This window comes from Macaca mulatta, chromosome 18 (assembly GCF_049350105.2).
Source record: "Macaca mulatta isolate MMU2019108-1 chromosome 18, T2T-MMU8v2.0, whole genome shotgun sequence".
Taxonomy (NCBI): Eukaryota; Metazoa; Chordata; class Mammalia; order Primates; family Cercopithecidae; genus Macaca; species Macaca mulatta.
In genome coordinates, this window is record NC_133423.1 from 71,397,583 (window position 1) to 71,423,993 (window position 26,411).

A 26,411-nucleotide genomic window follows, 5' to 3' on the forward strand; every position below is an offset into this window, starting at 1 on the left:
ATGAGGAATGAAATAGGGCTAGGGCATATACTATAGACCATATAGGTATCAAAAGAATCATAAGGAAATACTATGAACAGTTCTAAACACAATTAAGACATTTAGATGAAAGGGACTAACTTCTCAAAAAACAAACTACCACAACTCATACAGTGTGAAATAGGTAATTTCAGTAGCCCTATATAAGTGTTAAGGAAAGTGAATCCATACTTTTAAAACTTTTTAGATAATATGGATGACAAATACCATGTGAAAAGAGGTTCACGTAATTAGTCATTTGGGAAGTGCAAATTAAAATTACCATAAAATATTACTCCATAACTATGGAAAAGCAGTAAGTTTTAAAATTATGTCAATAACAAACTGGCAAGGATATGGAGAAACTAGATCACTTGGACATTGCAGATGGGGATATGAAATGGTACAGACATTCTGGAAAACCAATTGACTGTGTTCCTGAAAAACTAAACATGTACCTACTATGTGACCTAGCAATTGTATTCTTGGGCATTTATTCCAGAAAAATGAAAATTTATATTCTCACCAAAACCTGTACACTAATGTTTATAATAGCTCTATTTGTAATAGCCGAAAACTGAAAACAATCAAAATGTTCTACAGTAGGTGAATGGTTGAACAAACTTTGGTACATTTGTACCATAGAATACTCAGCCACAAGAAGGAATGAACTGTAGATACATACAATACATAGATGGATTTTAAGGACTTTATGTTGAGTTAAAAAAAAAACAAACCTGTCTTGGCTGGGCACGGTGACTCGGGCCTGTAATCCTAGCACTTTGGGATGCCGAGGCAGGCAGATCGCGAGGTCAGGAAGTTGAGACCATCCTGACCAACATGGTGAAATCCCATCTCTACTAAAAATACCAAAAAAAAAAAACTGTCTCAAAAACTCATATATTGCATGGTTCCATTTATATAACATTCTCAAAAAGACAAAATTATAGAAATGGAGAACCATTAGATGCCAGGAGTATGGGTGGTGGGAGAACAGGGATGGATGTAGCTATAACTAGTGACTGGAAAGAGATTGTTGTGATGACCAGTTCTGTATCTTCATTGTGGTGGTGCTTACATGAACCTACATATGTGATAAAATGACAGAACTATACACACCTTATACCAGTGAGAATTTTCTGATTTTGTTATTGTACTATTGTTATATGTAACGTAACTACTGGGGGAAGCTGAGTGGAAGGGCACTTGGGATCTCTCTGTACTATCTTTGCAACTTTCTTTGAATGTATAATTATCTAAAAATTAAAGTTAGAATGATGAACTCTTAGAATCAGAAAGACCTTGAATGATTTATGTCCAATTTTTGCTTAAAGATGAGAAAGCCCAGAAACACTATAAAACAGGTTTCCTAATGTGGAGTCTTAAAAAGTGAAGCATCAAAAACAAGATTTACTGGTAGTGGTAACTGAGAAAGGTACACTTTTAAGTTGTAAAAATGTGGGTATTTTAGGCTGGGCATGGTGGCTCATGCCTGTAATCCCAGCACTTTGGGAGGCTGAGGCAGGTGGATCACTTGAGGTCAAGAGTTCAAGACCAGTCTGGCCAACATGGCAAAACCTGTCTCTACCAAAAATAGAAAAATTAGCCAGACACAGTGGTGCATCCCTGTAGTCCCAGCTACTTGGGAGACTGAGGCACGAGAATCACTTGAACCCTGGAGGCGGAGGTTGCAGTGAGGCAAGATTGCGCTGCTGCACTGCAGCCTGGGCAACAGAGTGAGAATCTGTCTCAAAAAAATAAAAAAAAAATAGACAAAACAAATTGGTATTTTAATCCTCCTCTCTCCGGTAGTTTCTTTTACTAAATAACAGTTTCCTTGATTGCTTTTTAATACACATTGGTGGGTAGATACCTAGAACATCTTAGAAAGATAAGCAAGTTGTTGTTGACAGAGATAGGATTAAAGGAGACATCGAGGAAATGGTGAACTCACTGCACATTCTGTACCATCTGGTAATGTTTGAGCTTTTCATCACTTTATTTCATTCCTTAAATTTGGGATTGTTATGCCAAAATATTGGTAACACAATATGATTGTCTTAAACTTAGAGAGTGGCTTTCAGTCTGAAAAGATTCACAGGGTTGTATTTTAAATTTTTGGAGCCAGAAGTCTCTGAAAATTTTACCTATCAAGTTCAAGTAAGCAGAGTCTCACTGTCTTCTTAAAAGGCAAGCTACTTAGAAAGTTGTATTAGGAGATACTATTTGCTTTTGAAGCAGAACATTCGTCTTAGGTGTTTGTCTGGTTTTTTCTTGTTTTTTTTTTTTTCTTGTTTTTTTGTTTTTAAAAACTTGTTTTTGTGTTTTTAATCACAATGGTAACTTTTATCATTATAATTTCAGGGAAATCAAAGAAGAAATCTAGAATCTACAGTGTCTCAGATTGAGAAGGAGAAAATGTTGCTACAGCATAGAATTAATGAGTACCAAAGAAAAGCTGAACAGGAAAATGAGAAGAGAAGAAATGTAGAAAATGAAGGTGAATTGTCACTACTTTTGAAAAATGATAAAATTTCTAACATTGTCATGAGGTTGTCTTTAATTTAGTGTCCATGATACGTACATAAAGCTACAGTCCTAAGACACTTTATAAGCTAAATAACCCAGATCTCAAGTTAAATTTATAACATATTAAAGTAAATAGTAAGTAGTGTTTAACTAGAGTAGTGATTGTCATCATGGTGTGCATACTGGAATCTCCTGGGAAGCTTTAAAGAGTACTGATGCCTAAATCCCAGCGATTCTAATTTAATTGGTCTAGATATGTGGCCTGAGTATCATTATTTTTTACAAGCCCCCTAGGTACTTATAACAAGCAGCTGCGTCTAAGAACTGCTAAACTAGGATTTCTTGTGTTTTAATGCCTATTACAAATATATTTAAAATACCTTTCTACACCCATTGATGCAGTGATTTCACTTCCATAAGTTATTTTACATACATACTCATACTGCAAACTGATATATACACAAGGCTATTCATTGTAGCATTGCTTAAAATGACAAAAAAAATGCAATCAATGCTTATATGAAACATAATGTAACACATATGAAACATAAAGGTAATCAATGCTGTAATAAATTTTAGTACATCTATATGGTAGAATACTATGCAGCTTATAAAAAAAATCATCTCCTTAAATACTGGTATGAAACAATCTCTAAGATATATCTTTAAGTGACAAAAACAAAGTACAGATTGCTTGTGTTTAAAACAAGAGTACTTGTCTATATATGCTTAAATTAAATATATATTAGGGAGGAGAGTCAGTTAAGGGAGACTCACAAGGAGCAAAAATGACTAAATGGAGAAAGGAAGCCTTATACTATCTGCCATTTGATACCTGTTAAATTTTGTATTAAGATATTGAATTATCAAGCAATTGATCTATTGAAAAATAATATTAAAACTAGCTTTATAATTACACTAACAGAGTGATCTTATAAAGGGAATAAAGGAGATGGAGTTTGAGATTTACAATAGTGAGAAGAAATCTGTTTTTGCACTCTGTATTATAAAATGATGTTCTACTTTTTAATGAATGTAAAATGCAAGTACTTCCAAATTGGAATTTGGCTTTGGGAGTGGACCTAATGTAGCTGACTGTTATGGCCTAAGACTAAATGTCATTTTTTAAAAAAGGATTTATATGTTTCCACTATGAAAATTTTGTAATTTCTATATATTATTCTTTCATTTTCTAGTTTCTACATTAAAGGATCAGTTGGAAGACTTAAAGAAAGTAAGTCAGAATTCACAACTTGCTAATGAGAAGCTGTCCCAGTTACAAAAGCAGGTAAGTGTTTCAAATGAGGTTCCTTTTTTTAAAAAAATGTAGATAATTAAATTGTATTGTACTTTGGTCAGAAACCTATTTTCTTTCTTTCTTTTTTAAATAGCTAGAAGAAGCCAATGACTTACTTAGGACAGAATCAGACACAGCTGTAAGACTGAGGAAGAGTCACACAGAAATGAGCAAGTCAATTAGTCAGTTAGAGTCCCTGAACAGAGAGTTGCAAGAGAGAAATCGACTTTTAGAGAATTCTAAGTCACAAACAGACAAAGATTATTACCAGCTGCAAGCTATATTGGAAGCTGAACGAAGGGACAGAGGTCATGATTCTGAGATGATCGGAGACCTTCAAGGTAATATTTTTTTTTATTGTGGTAAAATATGCATAACATGAAATTTATTATAACATTTTAACCATTTATGTATACAGTTCAGTGGGATTAAATACAGTTCACAGTGTATGCAACTGTCATCATATAAGTGGAATCATACAGTGTTTGTCCTTTTGCATCTGGCTTTTTTACTTAGCACAGTGTCTTCAAGGTTTATCCATGTTGTGTGTGTCAGATTTTCGTTCCTTTTTAGGGCTCAGTAATATTCCATGGTATGTGTATACCACATTTTGTTCATCCACTCATCTATCAATGGAAGGAATATTTTGTAATTTTTATTTTTAATTGTCAAAAAATATATAACAAAATTTACCATCTTGACCATTTTTAAGTCTAAGTTAATATATTTATGATCATATTACCCTCATAAAGAAAATGACTTTGGTGAAACCAGATGGTTGCATTCTTTTTTATTTACATTTTTTTGAGATAAGACCTTGCTCTGTTGCCCAGGCTGGAGTGCAGTGGCATGATCACAGCTCACTGCATCCTTGAACTCCGGAGGTCAAGCAATTCTCCCACCTCAATTTCCTGAGTAGCTGGGACTACAGGTGCATGCCACCATGCTCAGCTAATTTTTTCATTTTTTGTAGAGACGGAGTTTCACCATTTTGCCCAGGCTAGTCTCAAACTCCTGGACTCAAGCGAAACACCCACTTCGACCTCCCAAAGTGCTAGCATTATGGGTGTGACACACCACACCAGGCCAGCATTCTTTCTCTTTTAGGATAATGCCTACATTTGTATCACGTTGTAATTTCTTCACCCTCACGGGTACTCCTGCGGGGTAGGTAATGTGGATATTTTTCAGTTTTACAGGTAAATTAACCAAAAACTTCATTTGAAAACTTGCCTAATTCATAAAGGTTTTACTCAAAGTGAGACTAATCCAGGCAAAGAGGATTATCACTATTAAAACCTAGGAATTCCTCATGCATTGTTGGTAGTAATAGAAATTCAATTGCAGAAATAGAATCCCATTACACATTAAAAGTTATATACTTGGGAACGTTTGAACTGGAAATACTGATAAGTCTTCGTGAATCTAAGAGGCAAAAGATTGAGTATAACTAACAGTGAATAAATGAACAGTTTTTAAATAGTAATAAAATTCAGTTTGTTTTCAAAAAGATTCCTGGCTTTATGTACTCACATATTTTTCTTTTTTCTATTCCTGTTAGCAGCAGCATCCATACTACCTAATCAAAACAAATATGCATGGAAGTTGCCAGATCTCTCAGGAAAAAATTGGAGGGAGGAGTTCATTTTAACCTTAGTTAGAGTTGGGAACATAGTTTTGGGTCCCTTGGGGCTTGATGATTAGCTATAATTCAGTGGAGAGAGGTCAGGGTCAGCTTTTGTGACTAAGGAAACAGAAAATATGATCTCCTGTTGGTTCTTAGCTGAGGAGTGTTGTGCAATCATATTTCTCAGGGACCAGGCTTAAAATAGATCTGAATATAACTAAGAAAGTAACCACTTTATATGTAATAGGAAAGTTACAGACTTCCTTACATTGTTTTCCTAGGCCTTTTTATACAGCTTATTAGCTGTTTGAAAGTCTCTTCATCTCCCTTCTTTGTCTGTAAACCAAGGAGATAAGAATAGGTTACCTCTAATAAATCTTTCCAATTCTGAAATTCTTGTAAGTTTGTGATCTGTGTTTGACTGAGCTTTGAGCTCCTTGCTTCAGAGGCAGAGATCATCCATGTACTATCAACAGTGATTTTAAACTGTATCTATTTTTTTAGATATCAGTTAAAGTTAAGGAAAATTTGTGGCGTGATTTATTGTTTGTTTATCCTTTTTCAGTGTTTCCTTTGTTTATTTTGGAACTTAAATGTGGATAAAAGCTCACATACAGTAAAATAATGCACACAACTTATGTGAGTTTCAACATACATATAAAAGGGCATTGTGGTTTTTTAAACAAATTACAATGTTTATATTACTCTTTTCTGGTCTTTAAGAACTTTCGGGCTTCTCAAGTATAAATTTAGTTTGGGATGATGGGCTTCTGGCAGAGTCTTGATTGTTATTCATTAATGGAGTGTCCTCCATATATGACCTCTGTTGAATAGTCTTTTTTATTTTTTACTTTTTATAACCCTTTAAAGTATAAAAACTATTCTTAGCTTGAGGTCTGTACAGAAACAGGCTGCAGCCCTGACATTTGCCAGTGCCTGGACTAGTGAAACAATAAGGCTGCGATTGATTACAGGGAAGGTTTCCAAAAGTTCAGGCTATAGAGGCTTAATGAAAGTGATCAAAATGTTATGGAGGATTGAAAATTTTAACTGAATTGATAAGCTCTCATATAGTAAGTTTATCTGTGATTCTTCAGATTGAATGGCAAGAAACAATTTTTTTTAATTAACCATTTTTGAAAGTCTTTTTTTTTTTGTATTGTTTGCACCAGAAGTGCTTCAGATTTTGGATTTTGGGTGGTTTGTAAGAATATCTGCATTATGAGTATCCCAAATCTGAAATCCTTGAATGTCATGTCAGTGGTCAAAAAGTTCCAGAATTTGGAGCATTTGGGATTTTTGGATTTTCCGATTAAGGATGCGTAACCTGTCCTGTAGTGACCTCTTGTGTACTCATCATTTAGCTTCAAAAATCTTCATTTGGTAGCCAGTCGTATTTCATTTTATACCTCTACCTCCCCTTCCCAATCCTCTGACACTGAATTATTTTGAAGCACATATCAGGCACCATGTTGTCCTTTTGTAAATACATCCTAATTTGTAAATATTTCATTATCTTAGGGACTCTTTTTTAGAAAGACAAACATAACTACAATGTCATTATCAAAGGTAGAAAATAGGTGACAGTTATTTAATATTATAAAATATCTAATTACTGCTTAAATTCCTCTAGTAGTCTCATAATTTGTTGTTATTATTGCATTTATTTTGCCTGAATTTGGATCCAAAGTTTGGACATTGCATTTCATTAATAACGTCCCTTAAGTTTATTTTAATCTGTATTTTCCTCCTCCCTTTTATGTTCTTTGTAATCTCTTTTTGCTACTGTTTTTGGTTAAAGAAACCAGGGTTTTTTTGGTCCTGTGAGTGGCTCCCATTCAGAATTTTACTGATTTCATCCGCTGGTATCATTTAGCATGTTGCTGTGTCTGCGATAGTACTTTAAACCAGATGTTAGATCTAGAGATGTGATCTACTTCGGGTAGGACTTTGTCAAGAATACTTGTAAGTAGTAGTATTTAGGTACCAGGAGATACATAAACATAAAATCTGGGCTGGGCACAGTGGCTCATACCTGTAAAACCAACACTTGTGGGAGACTGAGGTGGGTGGATCTCTTGAGCCCTGGAGTTTGAGACCAACCTGAACAACATGATGAAACCCCATCTCTACAAAAAATACAAAAATTAGCCAGGTATGGTGGCACACACCTGTAGTCCTAGCTACTTAGGAGGCTCAGGTGGAGGATTGCTTGAGCCCAGGAGACGGAGGTTGCAGTGAGCCGAAATCGTGCCACTGTACTTCAGCCTGGGCAACAGAGAGAGACCCTGTCTCAAAAACAACAACAAACAAACAAATGTAAAAACTTAAAGTCTGGCTGTATCTTTTTGTGGTGTTAGTAGCCGTTGATGATATCATTGCCTAGGACCTTTGTTTCCTTAGGAATTTGCGGTGGTGATCATCTGTTTTTATCCTTCTTCATTTGTTAATTGGCATACTACTCTAGAGATAAACATTTCTTCATCAATTATATAGTAGTTACTTTGAGGTACAGCTTATAAAAGAAAGTCAGGTTAAATACTTAATTATTTGTCAGTTTTTGGAACAGTGAGTTATTTCCCAGGCATCCTCCAAAGATGATTAGTGAATTTTAAAAATGTATCTATGAACTCATGAATTTTAATATATTTAATATATATTAGCCCTTTGCATTTTTCTTAATGATGCTCACTTGAAGTTTAGTAGGAATTCTTTAAGTTTAGACACTACCCTAGTAGTTTTGGATAGCATCCTTGCTTTTTGATATGCATAGATTTTCCAGGATTATTTTTTGGCCCAGACCTGGAATCACCCATTTGCCTAGGAACTCCAGTTCCTTTTGTAGCATATGACATTCAGGGTCTGTAACCTGAATTCTATGGGTACTCACTACTGTTGGGTTGGTCAATATTAGTGGGTCGTTTTAATGGACAGAGGTAGGAAACAATTTTTTTGTAATTAATAATTTCTTATTTATTGTGATCAGGAACTATTAAAATATTTTTGTCTATTCTGTCAAATTTTAAAATGTGTTTTAAAAGTTTTCACTATCATTGTGAGTTTTTTTCTCATAGCCTCCCGTGTATTTCTTTTTTCTTTTTTTTTTTTTTTTTTTTGAGACGGAGCCTCACTCTGTCGCCCAGGCTAGAGTGCAGTGGCATGATCTCAGCTCATTGCAACCTGCGCTTCCCGGGTTCAAGTGATTCTCCTGCCTCAGCCTCCCAAGTAGAAGTATCTGGGACTACAGGCATGCGCCACTATGCCCAGCTAATTTTTGTATTTTTAGTAGAGACAGGGTTTCTGACCTTTTGTGTCAGACTTCTTTCACTTAGCATAATGTTTTACAGGTTCATCCATATTGTAGCATGTGTCAGTAGTTCATTCATTTATGGCTGAGTAATATTCTGTTATATGTATATACCACATTTTGCTTAGCCATTCATCTGTTGATGGGCCTGTGGATTGATTCCACCTTTTGGCTTGTGTGAATAACACTGCTTCAACATTTGTGTACAAGTATTTGTTGGAGTACCTGTTTTTAATTCTTTAGGAGTGTATATTTAGGAGTGGAATTTCTGAGTCTTCTGGTAATTCTATGTGTAACTTTGGAGGAATTTCCAAAGTGTTTTCCACAATGGCTGCACCATTTTACATTCCTGTCAACAATGTACAGGATTCCAGTTTCTCCATATCCCTGCCCACACTTGGTATTTTCCTTTTTTCAGTTATAGTTACTCTAGTGGGTATATGGTGGTTGTCCCATTGTTGTTTGTTTTGATTTTCATTGTCCCTAATGACTAATGATGTTGAGCATCTGATATCCAGTTGTCCCAGCAACATTTGTTGAACAGACTATTTCCTCTGTAAATGGTCTTGGCATCTTTGTTGAAAATCGATTGGCAGCCAGGTGCAGTAGCTCACACCTGTAATCCCAGCACTCTGGGAGGCTGCGTTGGGTGGATTGCTTAAGCTCAGGAGTTTGAGTCCAGTCTGGGCAACATGGCAAAACCCTGTCTCTACTAAAAATACAAAAATTAGCTGGGCATGATGGCACGCACATGTAGTCCCAGCTACTCAGGGGACTGAGGCCGGAGGATCACTTGAACCTGGGAGGCAGCGGTTGCAGTGAGCCAAGATTGCACCACTGCACTCCAGCATGGACGAACAGAGCGAGACCCTGTCTCCAAAAAAAAAGAAAATCAATTGAATATAGATATAATGCATCTATGATATTCTAGATTCTCAGCCCTATTCCATTGATCTGTGTGTTTGTCCTTATGCCAGCATGTACCGCACTGTTTTGTTTTGTTCACTGTAGCTTTGTAGCAAGTTTTGAAATCAGGAAGTTTGAGCCCTCCCAAGTTTGTCATTGTTCTTCAGTATGTTTTACGTGTTCAGGGTTCTTTGCAATTCTATATGAATTTGAGGATTGGCTTTTCCATTTCTGCAAAAAAGATCTTTAGAATTTTGATAGCGATTTATTTGAATCTGTAGATTACTTTATGTAGTATTGCCATCTTAACAATATTAAATCTTCCAGCCAGGCGCCGTGGCTCACGCCTGTAATGTCAGCATTTTGAGAAGCCAAGGTGGGCAGATCACTTGAGCGCAGGAGTTTGAGACCACCCTGAGCAATGTGGCAAAGCCTGTCTCTACAAAAAATTAAAAATTAGCCAGGTGTGGTGGTGCACGCCTGTCGTCCCAGTGCTCCAGCCTGGCTGACAGAGGTAGACTTTGTCTCAAAAAAACATCAAAACTAATATTGTCTTCCAGTCCATGAACAAGGATATATTTTATTTATTTAGATGTTTTAAAATGTGTTTCAGCAGTGTTTTTGTTTGTTTGTTTTTAGTGTTCTATATGCAGATTTCTTCCTGGGTATTTTATTCTTTTGGATGCTCTTGTAAATGGAATTTTCTCAATTTTCTTTTTGGATTGTTCATTGAGTATGACGTTAGCTGTGGGTATTTCATGAATACCTTGCTTTACGTATTTTTAATGTAGTGTTTTTTGGTGTGCAAGATTTTGACTCCTGTGTCTTCTGGGTGGATTTAAAATTTGTACTATAAATTACATTAAATGTATCTGACTCTGAGGCTTTTTCTTTTTTTTTTTTTTTTTGAGATGGAGTCTCACTCTGTCGCCCAGGCTGGAGTGCAGTGGCTCCATCTCGGCTCACTGCAAGCTCCGCCTCCCGGGTTCCTGCTATTCTCCTGCCTCAGCCTCCCAAGTAGCTGGGACTACAGGCGCCCGCCACCACGCCTGGCTGATTTTTTGTATTTTTTTTTTAGTAGAGATGGGGTTTCACCGTGTTAGCCAGAATGGTCTCGATCTCCTGACCTCGTGATCCGCCTCCCTAGGCCTCCCAAAGTACTGGGATTACAGGCGTGAGCCACCGCGCCCGGCCGAGGCTTTTTCTTAATGTGCATTTTCTTCTTCTTATATCTTGTCCATTAATTTATTTTTAATTTTTGTATATTCTTGGTGGGACTCAATGCCTTTTTGTAGATTATGCCTTTTTGTAAATTTTATATTTTGTTTTGGCATTTTAACATATTTAAATTAGTTTTTTGCTAAAACAGTGATATTTCAGCAAATGATATTTGCCATGATGAATGAACTTTTTAATGTATTATAGAATTTGGTTTGCTAGCATCTTGAGGATTTTTGCATGTGTGTTCATCGTGAATATTGACCTATAGCTTTTTTGTTTGTCTTTTAAAATGTGTCTTCATTTGGTTTTGGTATCAAGGTAATGCTGGCCTTGTAGAATGAGTTTGGAAACATTCTCTCCTCCTCTGTTCTTTGGAATAGTTTGAGTAGGGATTGTTATTTGTTCATCTTTAAATGTTTGGTAAGGGCCGGATGCGGTGGCTCACGATTGTAATCCCAGCACTTTGAGAGGTCAAGGCGGATGGATCACTTGAGGTCAGGAGTTGCAGACCGGCCTGGCCCACATGGAGAAACCCCATCTGTACTAAAAATACAAAATTAGCCAGGCATGGTGGTGCATACCCCAGCTACTCGGGAGGCTGAGGCAGGAGAATCACTTGAACCGGGGAAGCGGAGGTGGCAGTGAGCCGAGATTGTACCACTGCACTCCAGCCTGGGCAACAGAGCAAAATTCTGTCTCAAACAAACAAAACAAACAAACAAAAAACAATGTTTGGTAAAATTTAGCAGTGAAGTCATTCAGTCCTGGGCTTTTATTTGCTGGAAGACTTTTTATTACAGCTTAGATCTCATTACTTGTTATTTGTCTGTTTAGGTTTTGGATTTCTTCATGGTTCAGTCTTGGTAGGTTGCATGTGTTTGATCTTTATTATTTATTTTCTTCTACTAATTTTGGGTTTGATTTGCTCTGGCTTTTCTAGTTCTTTCAGATGTATCATTAAGTTGTTTATTGAAAGTTTTTCTACCTTTTTGATGTAGATGCTCAGAGATTTAAGCTTTCCTGTTAGTACTGCTTTCACTGTATCCCATAGGCTTTTGTATGTTTTGTTTTCATTATCATTTGTTTCAGGAAGTATTTTAATTTTCTTCTTAATTTCTTCATCAATCCACTGGTCATTCAGGAGCATATTCTTTAATTTCCAGGTATTTGTATTGTTTCAAAAATTCCAGTTGTTGGCAGGGCATGGTGGCTCACGCCTGTCATCCCAGCACTTTGGGAGGCCGAGGCAGGTGGATCACTTGAGGTCAGGAGTTCTAGACCAGCCTGGCCAACATGGTGAAACCCCGTCTCTACTAAAAATACAAAAATTAGCCAGAAGTGGTGGCGGGCACCTGTAGTCCCAGATACTTGGGAGGCTGAGGCAGGAGATTCACTTGAACCTGGGAGGCGGAGGTTGCAGTATGCCGAGATCATGCCATTTGCACTCCAGCCTGGGGTACAAGAGCGAGACTTCGTCTCACACACACACACACACACAAATCCACTTGTTATTGATTTTTAGTTTTGTTTCATTGTGGTCAGAGAAGATAGATACATGATGTAATTTTCCTTTTTTTGAATTTTTCAAGACTTGCTTTGTGGCGTAACATATGGTCTGTCGTTGAGATTGATCCTCATGCTAAGGAGAGTGTATACTCTGTGGCTGTTGGATGAGATGTTCTGTAAATATTTATGAGGTCCCATTTGGTCTATAGTGCAGATTAAATCTGATGTTTTCTTTGTTGATTTTCTGTCTGGATGATCTGTCCAGTGCTGAAAGTGAGGAGTCGAAGTCTCCAGGATTGGGGTCTCTCCCTGTCTTTAGCTCTAACAATGTCTGCTGTATATATCTGGTTGCTCCAGTGTTGGGTGCATCTGTATTTACAATTGTTATATTCTCTTGCTGAATTGACCCCTTTATCATTACATTATGACCTTTTCTGTGCCTTTTTATAGTTTTTGTCTTGAAATCTGTTTTGTCTGATACAAGTATAACTACTACTGCTCTTTTTTTGTTTTTTAATTGGCATGGAATATCTGTTTTCATCCCCTTGTGTTCTCTATGTATATCTATGTGTACCTTTGTATGTGAAGTGTGTTTCTTGTAGTCAACAGATCATTGGGTTCTGTGTTTTTGTTTGTTTGTTTTTTCGTCCATTCAGCACTCCATGTCTTTGGATTGGGCAGTTTAGTTCATCTGCATTCATTGTTATTTTTAATAAGTAGGGACATACTCCTGCCATTTTGTTATTTTATTTTATTTTATTTTTGTGATTGTTTTGTGGTCTTCTCTTCCTTCTTTCCTTCCTTCCTGCTTCCTTTTAATGAAGATGATTTTCTCTGGTGATAGGTTTTAATTTCTTGCTTTTTATTTTTTGGGTATCTGTCTGTTGTATGTCTTTTGATTTGAGGTTACCATGAGGCTTGCAAATAATATCCTCTAACCCATTATTTTAAACTGATGATAACTTAACAGTGATTGCATTAACAAACTAACAAACAAGCAAAGAAAAAACTAATACAAACTCTACACTTTAACTTAGTCCCCTGCATTTTAACTTTTTGTTGCTTCTATTTATAATCTTACTGCGTCTTGGAAAGTATTGTAGTTGTTATTTTTGATCAGTTCTTTTAATCTGTCTACCCAAGATATGAATAATTTATACACTGCAATTACAGTGTTACAATACTGTTTTTCAGTGTACTTATCATTACCCTATGGCCACCACCCCTGAAACTGTGCTGAGTCAGACCTAAGGCTTCAGCCTTAGAACCTTCTTGTGCTTGAATATTGATATCTTTTTCTAGGTTTGGGAAGTTCTGTATTATTACCCTTTGAGTAAACTTTCTACCCCTTTCTCTCCTTCTGCCTGCTCTTTAAGGGTAATAACTCTTAGATACTCTCTTTTGAGGCTATTTTCTAGATCTTATATGCATGTTCCATTCTTTTTAATTCTCTTTTGTCTCCTCCAACTGTATTTTCAAATAACCTGTCTTCAAGCTTACTAATACTATCTTTTGCTTGAACATTTCTGCTGGTAAGAGACCCTGATGCATTCTTTAGTATGTCGGTTGCATTTTTCAACTCCAGAATTTCTGCCCAATTCTTTGTACTTATTTCAATCTTTTGTTAAATTTATCTGATGGGATTCTGAATTCCTTCTTTGTTTTATCTTGAATTTCTTTGATTTTCCTCAAAACAGCTATTTTAAATTCTCTGTCTGAAAGGTCTTATATCTTTGTCTCTCCAGGATTGGTCTGTGGGGCATTATTTAGTTTCTTTGGTGAGGTTATGTTTTCCTGAATGGTCGTGATGCTTGTGGATGTTTGTCGGTGTCTGGGCATTGAAGAGTTAGGTATTTATTGCAGTCATTGCATTCTGGGCTTGTTTGTACCTGTCCTTATTGGGAAGACTTTCCAGGTATTCGAAGGGACTTAGGTGTTGTGATCCAAGTTTTTGGTCACTGTAGCCATATCTGTATTAGGAGGCACCCCAAGCCCAGTAATACTGTGGCTCCTGCAGACTCTTAGAGGTACCATGTTGGTGGTCTTGAGTAAGATCTGGAAGGATTATCTGTATTATAATGCAGAGACTCTTGTTCTCTTCCCTTTCTCCCAAACAAATGGAGTCTCTCTGGGCTGAGCTGCCAGGGAGAGGTGGGGGAGGGATTACACAATCACCCTTGTAGCCACCACCCCTGGCACTGTGCTGGGTCAGACCTGAAGCCAGCACAGCACTGGGTCTCACCCAAGACCTATGGTAACTACTGCTTGGCTACTACCTAGGTTCACTCAAGGCCCTAGGCTCTATAATCAGCAGTTAGTGAAGCCAGCCAGGCTTGTATCCCTCCCTTCAGGGTGGTGAGCTCCCCCTTGTCCCAAGTGGATCCATAGATGCCATCTGGGAGCCAGGGCCTACAGTTGGAAACCTTAGGAATCTACCTGGTGCTCTGTTCTACTGCAGCTTAGTTGGTACCTAAGCCACAAGTCAAAGCCCTTCCCATTCTTCCCTCCTTATTCCACAAGCAGAAGAGTCCCTCCCCATGGCCACCACTGCTCCAGGCCTGCAGCAGATGCCCCCTGGTGACTGCCGATGTTCATTCAAGGCCTCAGGGCTCTTCAGTCAGCTTGTGGTAAATGCTGCCAGGCTTGGGACTCTCCCTTCAGGGCATTGAGCTCCCCTCTGACCCAGAGCAGGTCCAGAAATGCCGTCCAAGAACCAGAACCTGGAATTGGGGACCCCAAGAGCCTGCTTGGTGCTGTACCCCACTGTGGCCAAGCTGATACATATCACTAAGCTGATTTTTGGTTCTTATGAAGGTGCTTTTCTTTGCAAATGGTTGTTCAATTTGGTGTTCCTGCAGGGAGGACAATTGGTGGAGGCTTCTATTTGGCCACCTTTCTCTGCCTCCCCGTATTTTATTTTTAATTGACACATAATAATTGTACGTGCTTATGGGATGTTCTGGTACGTGTATACAATGTGTACTGATCAAATTAGGGTAATTAGTATATCCATCTCCTCAAACATTTGTCATTTCTCTGTGGTGAGAACATTCAAAATCGTCTCTTGTAGCTACTTTGAAATATGCAGTATGTTATTGTTAACTATAGTCAGCCTACTGCATGGTGGGACCATTTTCACTCTTCAGTGCCGCTTTTGGATAAGCAGAAGGTCTTCATTTCTTGTATTTGATGTAGTCCAGTGTATCTAGTTTTTTCTTTATTGTTAGTGTGGTTTTTAGTGTGGCCTATCGAAAAAGTCTTTGACTAGATTATGAAGATTTTATCTCCTATTAGCTTTTAGAAATGTTATTGTTTTAATCAACTTAGATTATGATACCTGGTATTTGGGCCCTTATTCCTCCCACTGTGTTTTTATATTTTCTGTATATAAAGCTTTTTTGTTTTCATGTATTGCACATGTAAGTTCTATTTATTTCTGACATTTCTTTTCAGACAGAGTAAAGGAGGAAAATAAACTATACTTAATTTGTCTCTTTCATGTGGTTGTTAGGAATCTGGCGTGGATTCAACCCATATAGTTTTATTATCTTGTCTCCTTAGTAAACTGCTTCTACCTCAAAAATTCAAATATTAATTTGAATTACTGTCTTTGTACAAATTTTTAAAAATGATTTTTGAAACAGATTTTCTCCTAGAACTCCTGGGCTCAAGTGATCCTCCCACCTCAGTCTCCCAAGTAACTGGGACTACAGGCTTGTGTCACCACACTCAGCTGATTTTTGTGTTTGAGACAGAGTTTCACCATGTTGCCTAAGCTGATCTCAAACTCCTGAGGCTCAGCCAATCTGCCTGCCTCAGCCTCCCAAAGTGCTGGGATTACAGGCGTGAACCACTACACCTGGCCCATTTTAAAGATAATTATATCATTTATTTTTTAAATTATAATTTCTAAATAGCACTTCAACATTTAAACATCTTGGCACATTTGCTTTATCTATGTCCATACAAACCACACACATACTCTGTATTTTTTGGTCAATGATTTGAAAGAAAGCAGCAGGTGTTTCTTTCTCCTACCTGAACATACTCCAACATGAAAATATCTTGAGTGTGTAAATAAAATTATTTCATTGTTCTCTAGATCTAGAACTAATCTAGCCAGATACGCATTATCAGGTGCCAAAGACTTAATATTTATTTGTTTATTAAAGAACTACTTTAGAAACCCTGAAATATGGGAGGTAACTAGAATACATTTGAGAGTGGGGCAAGTACAGTAAGTCAGACTGTACTTTGAGTAGTACAGAATTTTTACTGGCCCTTCAGGTTCTTCATGTATTTTCCTTGTCAAATCCTAGGCCACTTTGAATCACAAAATATGAAAATATAATTTTTATTTTAAGCTGGACAATATAAGTATATTAAGTTAGATTCTACATGTTTTAAATTTGTGTGTTTATTAAATACTTATGCCTTAAATGCCTATAAGGTTAAAGCATGTTTTAATGAGTAGACAATTACTAAATATATGAGTTACTACCATTGCAAGGCATGAACATCAGGTAAGTTAAAACTAAGCTTTGTTAGAGTACATGAATTCCTTAAAAACTTAGTTTTCTATGAAAATAGAGTTCGGCTCCATTAAGTTTAAAAATAATTTTATTAAACACTGCAGTGTCTGGCACATATGTACCATTTAATACTTGCCTTAATTGACTAAAAAAGGCTCTCACCTTTAATGTCGTTAGAAGGAGCACTCAGTAAGGACTTGGATCTGATTTCTAGCTGAAGCTGAGGCTTCATCTCTTTGGCTACTTGTAAATAAGGAATGTGCACTAGATTATATCCAATTAGCATTGATATTTTTATTCTGTATCTTGTGTTTATTGTGAAAACACTTAATTTTATCGGATCAGGAAACTTAATACATTTTAAAAAACAACACATTTTTTAAAAACTAAATTGTCACACTGAACAAGAAGACTTCTTTCAATGACTACAGACTTGAACTTTTTTCTCACTTGATAGCTCGAATTACATCTTTACAAGAGGAGGTGAAGCATCTCAAACATAATCTTGAAAAAGTGGAAGGAGAAAGAAAAGAGGCTCAAGACATGCTTAATCACTCAGAAAAGGTAATTGATTTAACATATACCAATTATTATAAAATAGTATCACACAGATTGCTTTGGTTTGGAAATACCTTTTTATGAAGTATATTTGCCTATTTTCTTTGTACATGAGTAAGATGAATGTGCTGTGAGGGCCTATGAAGAAGGAAAACAACAGATCAGTACATGGTAGATGATGAGTACCTGTTCTGTTTTGTTACGGTTAGCAAAATAGAAAAGAGCATAAAGTGATTGGCCTTTGCATTTAGAATTTTCTTAACAATAAAAATGTCGTTGGTTATTCTCTGTTATGTACCTTGCTAAGAGTTAGATAGATGATATAGAGATACAGCTGTCACTTTTTCAAAGCCTCTCTGTAATGTTGGAGGTTCATTAGAACCTCAGGCAAATTATCAGAAAAGCCATGACTTACTTATCTTGTCCTTTGGACATGTTTTGTCACAATTAGAATAGTTTTTGATGGCCAAGCTGGTGTAAATATGGACTTAGGATAAAAGAAGGAAGAGTAGAAAAGGGTACTCAAACAGAAATGGAATATATTTTGACTCATTTTTCCTTTCTATGTCAATGACTTGCCACAGGATGCTTTGTGGTTTGTTTTGTTTTGTTTTTGTGAAAGCAAAGTAAATGTGGATATAGATGCAAATGTAGATAAACATCAGTTAGTATATATTTTTTAAGTGGTACCAGGCCAGGCAAGGTGGCTCATGCCTGTAGACCCAACACTTTGGGAGACTGACACAGGAGGATTGCTTGAGCCCAGGAGTTTGAGAATAGCCTGGGCAATGGAGCAAGACCCCATTTCTATAAAAAAAAAATGCTTAAAAATTAGCCAGGTGTGATGGCACATGCCTGTAATACTAGCCACTCTGGAGGCTAAGGCTGGAGGATAGCTTGAGCCCAGGAGTTCAAGGCTGCAGTGAGCTAAGAAGGTGCCACAGCACTCCAGCCTGGGTGACAGAGTGAGACCTCATCTCTTTAAAAAAAAAAAAAGAAAAAAAAAAAGATGGTATCAAAAATTTTTAAATAAACTGAAAATTTGACTTATTCATTTCTGATCTTAACAATGAACTGTCCTGAACATAACCACCAGCACAGCTTTGTTCTGCCCTCCGCCATGGTTAATGATTCAAATGGGAAGGGAGGGGGTAAAGAAAAGGTTATCTTTTGCTTTTAATTATATGTGTTTATTGTGATTTTTAAAATAAGGCATCTTATCTCTTCCAGAATAGTAAATGTAAGATTTACTAACATGCATGCCTTCTGCACAGTTTATTACATGACTCCTACTCCCATTTTACAGGAAAAGAATAATTTAGAAATAGATTTAAACTACAAACTTAAATCATTACAACAACGGTTAGAACAAGAGGTAAATGAACACAAAGTAACCAAAGCTCGTTTAACTGACAAACATCAATCTATTGAAGAGGCAAAGTCTGTGGCAATGTGTGGTAAGTGTCAGTTTTATTATTTTTACAAAATTGGCTTCAAATAGTGACTACAGAAAATTTGGTTTTGATCAAAATTTTATACTGTATAACTTGTAGAAATTATAATATAAATTACAGGCCTGGCACAGTGGTTCACACCTGTAATCCCATCACTTTGGGAGGCTGAAGCCAGTGGATCACTTGAGGCCAGGAGTTTGAGACCAGCCTGGCCATCATGGTGAAACTCCGTGTCTACTAAAAATAAAAAAAATTAGCCAGGTGTGGTGTCGCACACCTGTAATCCCAGCTACTGGGGAGGCTGAGGTAGGAGAATCGCTTGAACCCAGGAAGCGGAGGTTGCAGTGAGCCGAGATGGCGTCACTGTTCTCCAGCCTGGGCAACAGAGTGAGACTATGTCTCAAAGAAAGAAAGAAATTATAAGTTATAATCAAGAAGAGGGTGCCTTCCTTTTGATACTTTCCTTTTTTTTTTTTTTTTTTTGAGACAAAGTTTTGCTCTTGTCTTGTCTCCCATGCTGGAGTGCAATGGTGCAGTCTTGGCTCAATGCAATCTCCGCCTCCAGGTTCAAGCAATTCTCCTAATTCTCCTGCCTCAGCCTCCTAAGTAGCTAGGATTACAGGCACCGGACACCATGCCCGGCTAATTTTTGTATTTTTAGTAGAGATGGGTTTCACCATGTTGGCCAGGCTGGTCTCGAACTCCTGACCTCAGGTGATCCACATGCTTCGGCCTCCCAAAGTGCTGGGATTACAGGCATGAGGCACCATGCCTGGCAATGCTTTCCATTTTTTAAGATCACAATTTCACCTCCTTGTTCCCTCAGTTTACTACTCTGTTTCCTATAAAAGTTAGTGAAATCTGTCTTTTCTCTGTTTTTTAGTAGCCCTTTCCTTGATTTTCTTTATGATCCATTCTGGACCTCATTGTCTGTTAATTCATATGCTATCTTGCTTTGTACCCTCAATTTTCTCATTTCTTTGTACTTCCACTGTGTTATGCCTCCAAACACAACCCTAGTTCAGACCAGCCAGCCACTTTCTTCAAGCAGTTGAGTGTTAGTCCAATGCATTATCTGCAACCTGAGTTGTCAATTTTTTTTTAATTTTTAAAAATTATTTATTTTTGGTAGAGAAAGAGTCTCACTATGTTGTCCAGGCTGGTCTTGAGCACCTGGGCTCAATGGATCCTTCCGCCTTGGCCTCCCAGTGTGCTGGGATTACAGGCATGAGCCACCATGCCCAAGCTGTCAATTTCTTTAAACATATCACTCATAAATTTCTTTTCCCAGACTTTTATTTATCTTCTCAAGTTTCCTGTGCCGTTTCTTTATCACTCCAATTTTAGGTGAACTCTATTCTTATTTCACAAATAAATAATGAAAGCATAGGTGTAAACTCCTCAAAATTTAGTTTTCTTGTCAATCTATCCTACTTCTTTACCTGTCTTCATTATCTTCACTATTATCTTAAAGGAGGGTAATCTCCTCTTATCTCATCTTAACTTCTTATCTCTTTTTCTTTTCTATATCCTCGACCTTTTTACCTCCATTATCTTCTTTCTTACTGTAAACATGAACAAGTCTCCATCTTAAAAACAAATAGACAAATCCATGCAGCAATCGGTGATCCTTACTAATTACTACTGTTTTATTTCAGATAAAATAATAAAATAGTCAAATTCAATGGTGTCAGATTCTTTATAGAAAAAAAAATTTTAATATCCAAACTTCTAACAAGTCTTTCTTCACCTTCTACTTATTCTTAACCTACTACAGTCTGGATGTGTTGGCATCTTAAATTATTTTTCCTCAAAAGAAAGCTCATAATCTTATCCATCAAACCTGCTCTTATTCTTTATTCTCACTAACCTAGTTAATGGCCATAGGGTCTTTATGAGATGAGCCAAGGCTTTGGAATCAGACAGATCAGTGTTGCCCTGTAACTATTTTAAGTTAGATGAAAAATGCATGTAAAGTGCCTGTGCATAGAAAGTTTTCAGTAGCTGTTATCTTGTTACTGAACATCACATCCTCATTTTGCCAAGAGTTGTTCTATTCATCAATCATTCTCACTTAGGTTAGAACAATTTTCTTTTTTGGTCAAATCATATTTTGTTATCCTTAAAATCCTTTAGTGGCTTTTCATTGTTTGCAGGGCACCTTTCCAACTCCTTGGATATACCGAATCTTTAAGTTGACACCTGTCTGTCTTTGCAATCTTCCTGCTCTACACTTTGTTGTGTGTATCCTGTGCTTTAGCCATATTGAGCTACTTTTATTTCTTTCACTTAATTACTGACTGCCTACTACAGACAAGGCACAGCTGGGAATATCGCAGAGACTAAAACTGACAGGAAGCCCGGAGATTACATTCAGATGGTGAAGATAGACCAAAAAAAAAAAAAAATACATAAATGAAAATATGTACAGCTTGTAATTATTAATGGGAAGAAAATACACATTAATATCATTGTTTTGACTTGGCACTGCCCTAGATGGGGGTTCTGAGGAAAGGCTCTCTGAGCTCATAATATTTGAGGTAAGAACTGAAAGTCAAAATGAACCACCTGTTAAAGGAGCTGGAGAAAATACATTCCAGGCAGAAGTGATAGTAAGTTCAGTATTGTTATTCTAAGATTTGTATGAAGGCACTAGCACATTTTAAGCTTCTGGGATGTGTAATTTATGTTTTTAAAATATCATTTCTGCTGCTTTGTGGGGAATGCTTTCAAGAGTGAGAACAGTGATAAAAAGGGAGATCAGTTAGAAGGCTATAGGCTGTAAACACTGGTAGTAGTAGAGCGGCAAAGAAGTTGAGGTATAGAGGACAAGAGTTGGTGATGAATTGGATAGAAGGAGGCCAGGTGCGGGGACTCACACCTGTAATCCTAGCACTTTGGGAGGCCGAGGCAGGCAGATCATTTGAGGCCAGGAGTTCGAGACCAGCCTGGGCAACATGGTGAAACCCCGCCTCTACTAAAAAATACCAAAATTAGCTGCGTGTAGTGATGCGCACCTGTAATCTCAGCTACTCAGGAGGCTGAGGCAGAAGAATTGCTAGAACCCAGGTGGCGGAAGTTGCAGTGAGCTGAGATTGCACCAGTGTACTTTGTCCTGGGCGACACAGCGAGACACCGTCGCAAAAAAAAAAAAAACGAAAGACTGAGACTAACTGGGGTTGGAGTGGTTTGGGGATAGGCCAGAAGTAAAGGCATCTATTGTGGATATGTTAACTTTAATAAGATTATTCGATATCTAGGTGGAGATGTTAAATAGTCAATTGGTATCTAAGTCTGGCGCTCAGGAGAGAGATATCAAGAGTCAGAAGAACATAGTGGATGGATTTGTGTTTGATTAAACAGAAGGGTCTTAAGAGGTGACAATTTAGTGGTGCAGCTAAGTTGTAGGTTTGGGGGGAAAGATAAGTAATAGTTTATTTATATTTATTTAATAGTTTATATTTTGTCACCTAGAGGGTGGTCTTCGAGAGTGGGAAAGCAGACTTCAAATAAACTAGAATCCTGATGGGGCAACTTACTAGTTGCGTGAACATGGAAAAGTTAACCTCTCAGAAGCTTAGTTATATTTCAAAAAAGGAGCCTCAGTGTAGACTAATATATTCCAGTAATAATTAAAAGAGGTATTATACTACTGTGGAATCTTATTCATCTAAATTGTATAAATTGGAGTTCCTACCATAGCCTTAAGCCTCCTGAACCTTTTCTGGAACAATGCAGGGTATAAATTAATAACCACAGCCTTATTTTTCTGCTTTTACTTGATGTACCTTCATTGTTCTTCTTTGTTGATTCACTTTCTTTCTAGCTATACTCTTCACCTTCTAGTCTGAAAGTGGTACTGATTAATCTCTCATCACTGGGCAAGAGCTGGGTTTAGAAGATTTTATTGCTGTATTATATTTTATAACTCCTTTTCTTTAGAGATTTCTACTATATAAACAGTTTACATAACATGAGAATTTCTATAATTAATAGCTCTATTCAAGTCCCAGGATAAAAACAATAGAGATGTTTGAAACCAAATTACAGCCCATATAAAGTGAAATGTATTAAAGTACTCTTTCTTTAAATGTTTGTAACTTTTTGCTTTCCCAGAGATGGAAAAAAAGCTGAAAGAGGAAAGAGAAGCTCGAGAGAAGGCTGAAAATCGGGTTGTTCAGATTGAGAAACAGTGTTCCATGCTAGACGTTGATCTGAAGCAATCTCAGCAGAAACTAGAACATTTGACTGGAAATAAAGAAAGGATGGAGGATGAAGTAAGAAAAATAGTACTGACTTTGTTCATCTATTAAAAGAGAAACGATTATATAAGTTATGACTGAAGAGTTATCTATAATTTAAACACCGTGAAGGAGATTTGAATGAAATGATTGACATGGGTCTATGTTCACTGCTATATGGTTACCCCAGCACCTAGAATTTTCCTCTTCAAATAGTTATTGAATATTCACTCTGTGTAATCTATGCCATTTTCCACTATGACAGTACAACTGTATTGAAATGTCATAGTTTCTTCCCTGAAAAAACTGACCATCTGCTTTAAAGAAAAAAAAAAGTCTTTATTATAATGCATCTTATATCCTCAAAGAAAGCATTGCTCTTAGATTTCAATAAAAGTGTTTAACTGTAGTCTTTCCTGGCTTAGATTGATAGCATGGGGTATACATTTTATAAAGCAGTTAATAAAAAGATAAAATGACAACATGTCCTGGTGGTTACTATATGTACTTTAGAAATTATTTCTAAGACCGAAAGTAGGAAAGCCTTCTCAAGAAGATATAACATGTTACCTAGATTTTAAAGGTTGAGTAAGACTTCAAAAGGTAATAGTTTTAGAGTCAGAGTTTTATTTGCTAGAGGGAATATTATCAGTAAAGATATGGATAATAAAATGAGTACCGGGTGGATAAGAAGATGGGTAAGTAAAGCATAAAAAGGAACTTGATAGAACTTTTAACTTTTTGAAGAAAAGAAGAAGACATGTTGAGTGGTCATGGGAGAAATTTGGAGGCCAAAATATCAATACTCTTTAAAACTTGCATGGGTGGCCAGACACATTGGCTTACACCTGTAATCCCAGCACTTTGGGAGGCTGAGGTGGGCAGATCGGCAGATTGCTTGAGCCCAGGAGTTTGAAACCAGCCTAGGCAACATGGTGAAACCCCATCTCAAATACCAAAATCAGCTATGTGTGGTGGCGTATGCCTATAGTTCCAGCTACTCAGGAGGCTGAGGTGGGAGGATTGCTTGCACCTCAGGAGATTGAGGCTGCAGTGAGCCGAGAGTGAGACCCTATCTCTAAAAAATAAAACTTGCATGGGAGCTATCGGTGAAAGCACTTCTAGAAAAATCAATTTAGTAGTGGTATATAGAATGGTTTAGAAAGAAGAGAAACTAGAGATACCTATTAAAGTTAGCATGCAGGAGGAATGTACAAAATTTGAAAGATAATATTCAGTCATTTAAAAAACATAATTTTTGACTACCTACTATTTGGCTCTGTGCTAGGAGTTGGGGGTTACTGAAGTGAGTAAGATATAGGTATGGTCCTGACTTTGTTGGAAGTTACAGCCAGGAGGGAAAAACAGATATTAAAATAGTAACTACTGGCCAGGCGCAGTGGCTCACGCCTGTAATCCCAGCACTTTGGAAGGCCGAGGTGGGTGGATCATGAGGTCAGGAGATCGAGACCACCCTGGATAACATGGTGAAACCCCGTCTCCACTAAAAATACAAAAAATTAGCCGGGCGTGGTGGCAGGCACCTGTAGTCCCAGCTACTCGGGAGGCTGAGGCAGGAGAATGGCGTGAACCCGGGAGGCGGAGCTTGCAGTGAGCCAAGATCACACCACTGCACTCCAGCCTGGGCTACATACAGAGTGAGACTCAGTCTCAAAAAAAAAAAAAATAGTAACTACAAGCATTGCAAATAATTAAAAAGAAAGTACCGAATGCTATAGGGGTGTATTACTAATCACATTTGGGAATTACAGAAGGCCTTGCTAAGAGTATGACATTTGAGAGCTGAAGAATGAATAAATGAAGGAGGATAAAACAGAAGGAGTAGTGTGTACAAGAACTGTGAGATGAGGGAGAATTTCTTGCATTTGAGGATCTGAAGAATATGATTGGATTGTAGAGAATGGCCAATGATAGGAATAGAGTTAGAACAGATCATGAAGGCCATTGTAAACCACTGTAGGAATTTTGAGTTCATTGGTCCGAACACCTAATAAACACTTCAAAAATATTTGTTGAGTTGAATGAAATATACGTTCAGTTTGTTTTGTTAAGCTTTCAAGGGTTGTAGAGTAGAGCACATAAACAGGTAAATTTAAGTATTCCATTCACATGTTCCCCCAGAAATGGTTTTTTTGTTTTGTTTTGTTTTGTTTTGAGACGGAGTCTCACTGTCACTCAAGCTGGAGTGCAATGGCATGATCTTGGCTCACTGCAGCCTCTGCCTCCCAGGCTCAGGTGATCCTCTCACATAGCTGGGACTACAGGAGTGTACCACCATGCATGGCCAATTTTGTATTTTTTTGTAGAGCGAGGGTTTCACCATGTTGACCAGGCTGGTCTCAAACTCTGGGTTCAAGCACTCCACCTGCCTCAGCCTCCCAAAGTGCTGGGATGACAGATGTGAACCACTGTGCCTGGCCCAGAAATGAGTTTTATAATCACCTTGTACTCCAACATTTTCATGATGATTGGGTCTGAAAGGAACCAGAATTTTTTTCCCTCCACAACATCTCATGTCTGAAATTTGAGAATTAATTTGACTTTATAGTAAATCTACAATAATAAACACATGGAACAATGAAGACTCTTTAAAATACTAATATTTTCTACTAGTACCATGAATTATAATGTACTTGATTTGGTTAGTATTCTTTCAAATAATGTCTAATAAATTATTTAAGAGATTTAAGATCCCAATTATTTTTCTCATTCATAGGTTAAGAATCTAACCCTGCTACTGGAGCAGGAATCAAATAAGCGGCTGTTGTTACAAAATGAATTGAAGACTCAAGCATTTGAGGCAGACAATTTAAAAGGTTTAGAAAAGCAGATGAAACAGGAAATAAATACTTTATTGGAAGCAAAGAGATTATTAGAATTTGAGTTAGCTCAGCTTACGAAGTAAGTCTTTAAAATAACATTGTAATTTCTTTCTTTTTTGTGCTCATCATTGACTTGTGTGTTTGATATTTTACATATGTACAGATTATGTACTTAGAGTTTGTGAAAGACTGCGAAAAAGTATTTAGAAGTAAAAGAATTTACTTGCAAAAGTTTTCAAGGGAGTTCAGGCTTTGGAAAGACCACAGTTTTCTCATCTGATTTTCATGTCCACAGAAGTCATCACATTTCTTCAGGTTAGAATTACAAAAATCACAGTGCCTTGTAGGAGATGTTCAGAGGCTAGAATTAGA

The 26,411-nt window shown here is 37.2% G+C and overlaps 1 protein-coding gene across 2 annotated transcripts in view; it reads left to right on the top strand.

The window, feature by feature from the left end:
* ROCK1 (Rho associated coiled-coil containing protein kinase 1) overlaps positions 1-26,411 on the top strand; it is a 156,710-nt gene that overhangs the window by 95,148 nt on the left and 35,151 nt on the right. For both annotated transcript variants that reach the window (XM_015121598.3, NM_001261134.1), the window contains 7 exon segments: positions 2,383-2,518; positions 3,744-3,835; positions 3,939-4,185; positions 17,401-17,507; positions 18,808-18,958; positions 23,072-23,232; positions 25,934-26,118. In XM_015121598.3, coding sequence (XP_014977084.1) covers positions 2,383-2,518; positions 3,744-3,835; positions 3,939-4,185; positions 17,401-17,507; positions 18,808-18,958; positions 23,072-23,232; positions 25,934-26,118 — 1,079 coding nt within the window.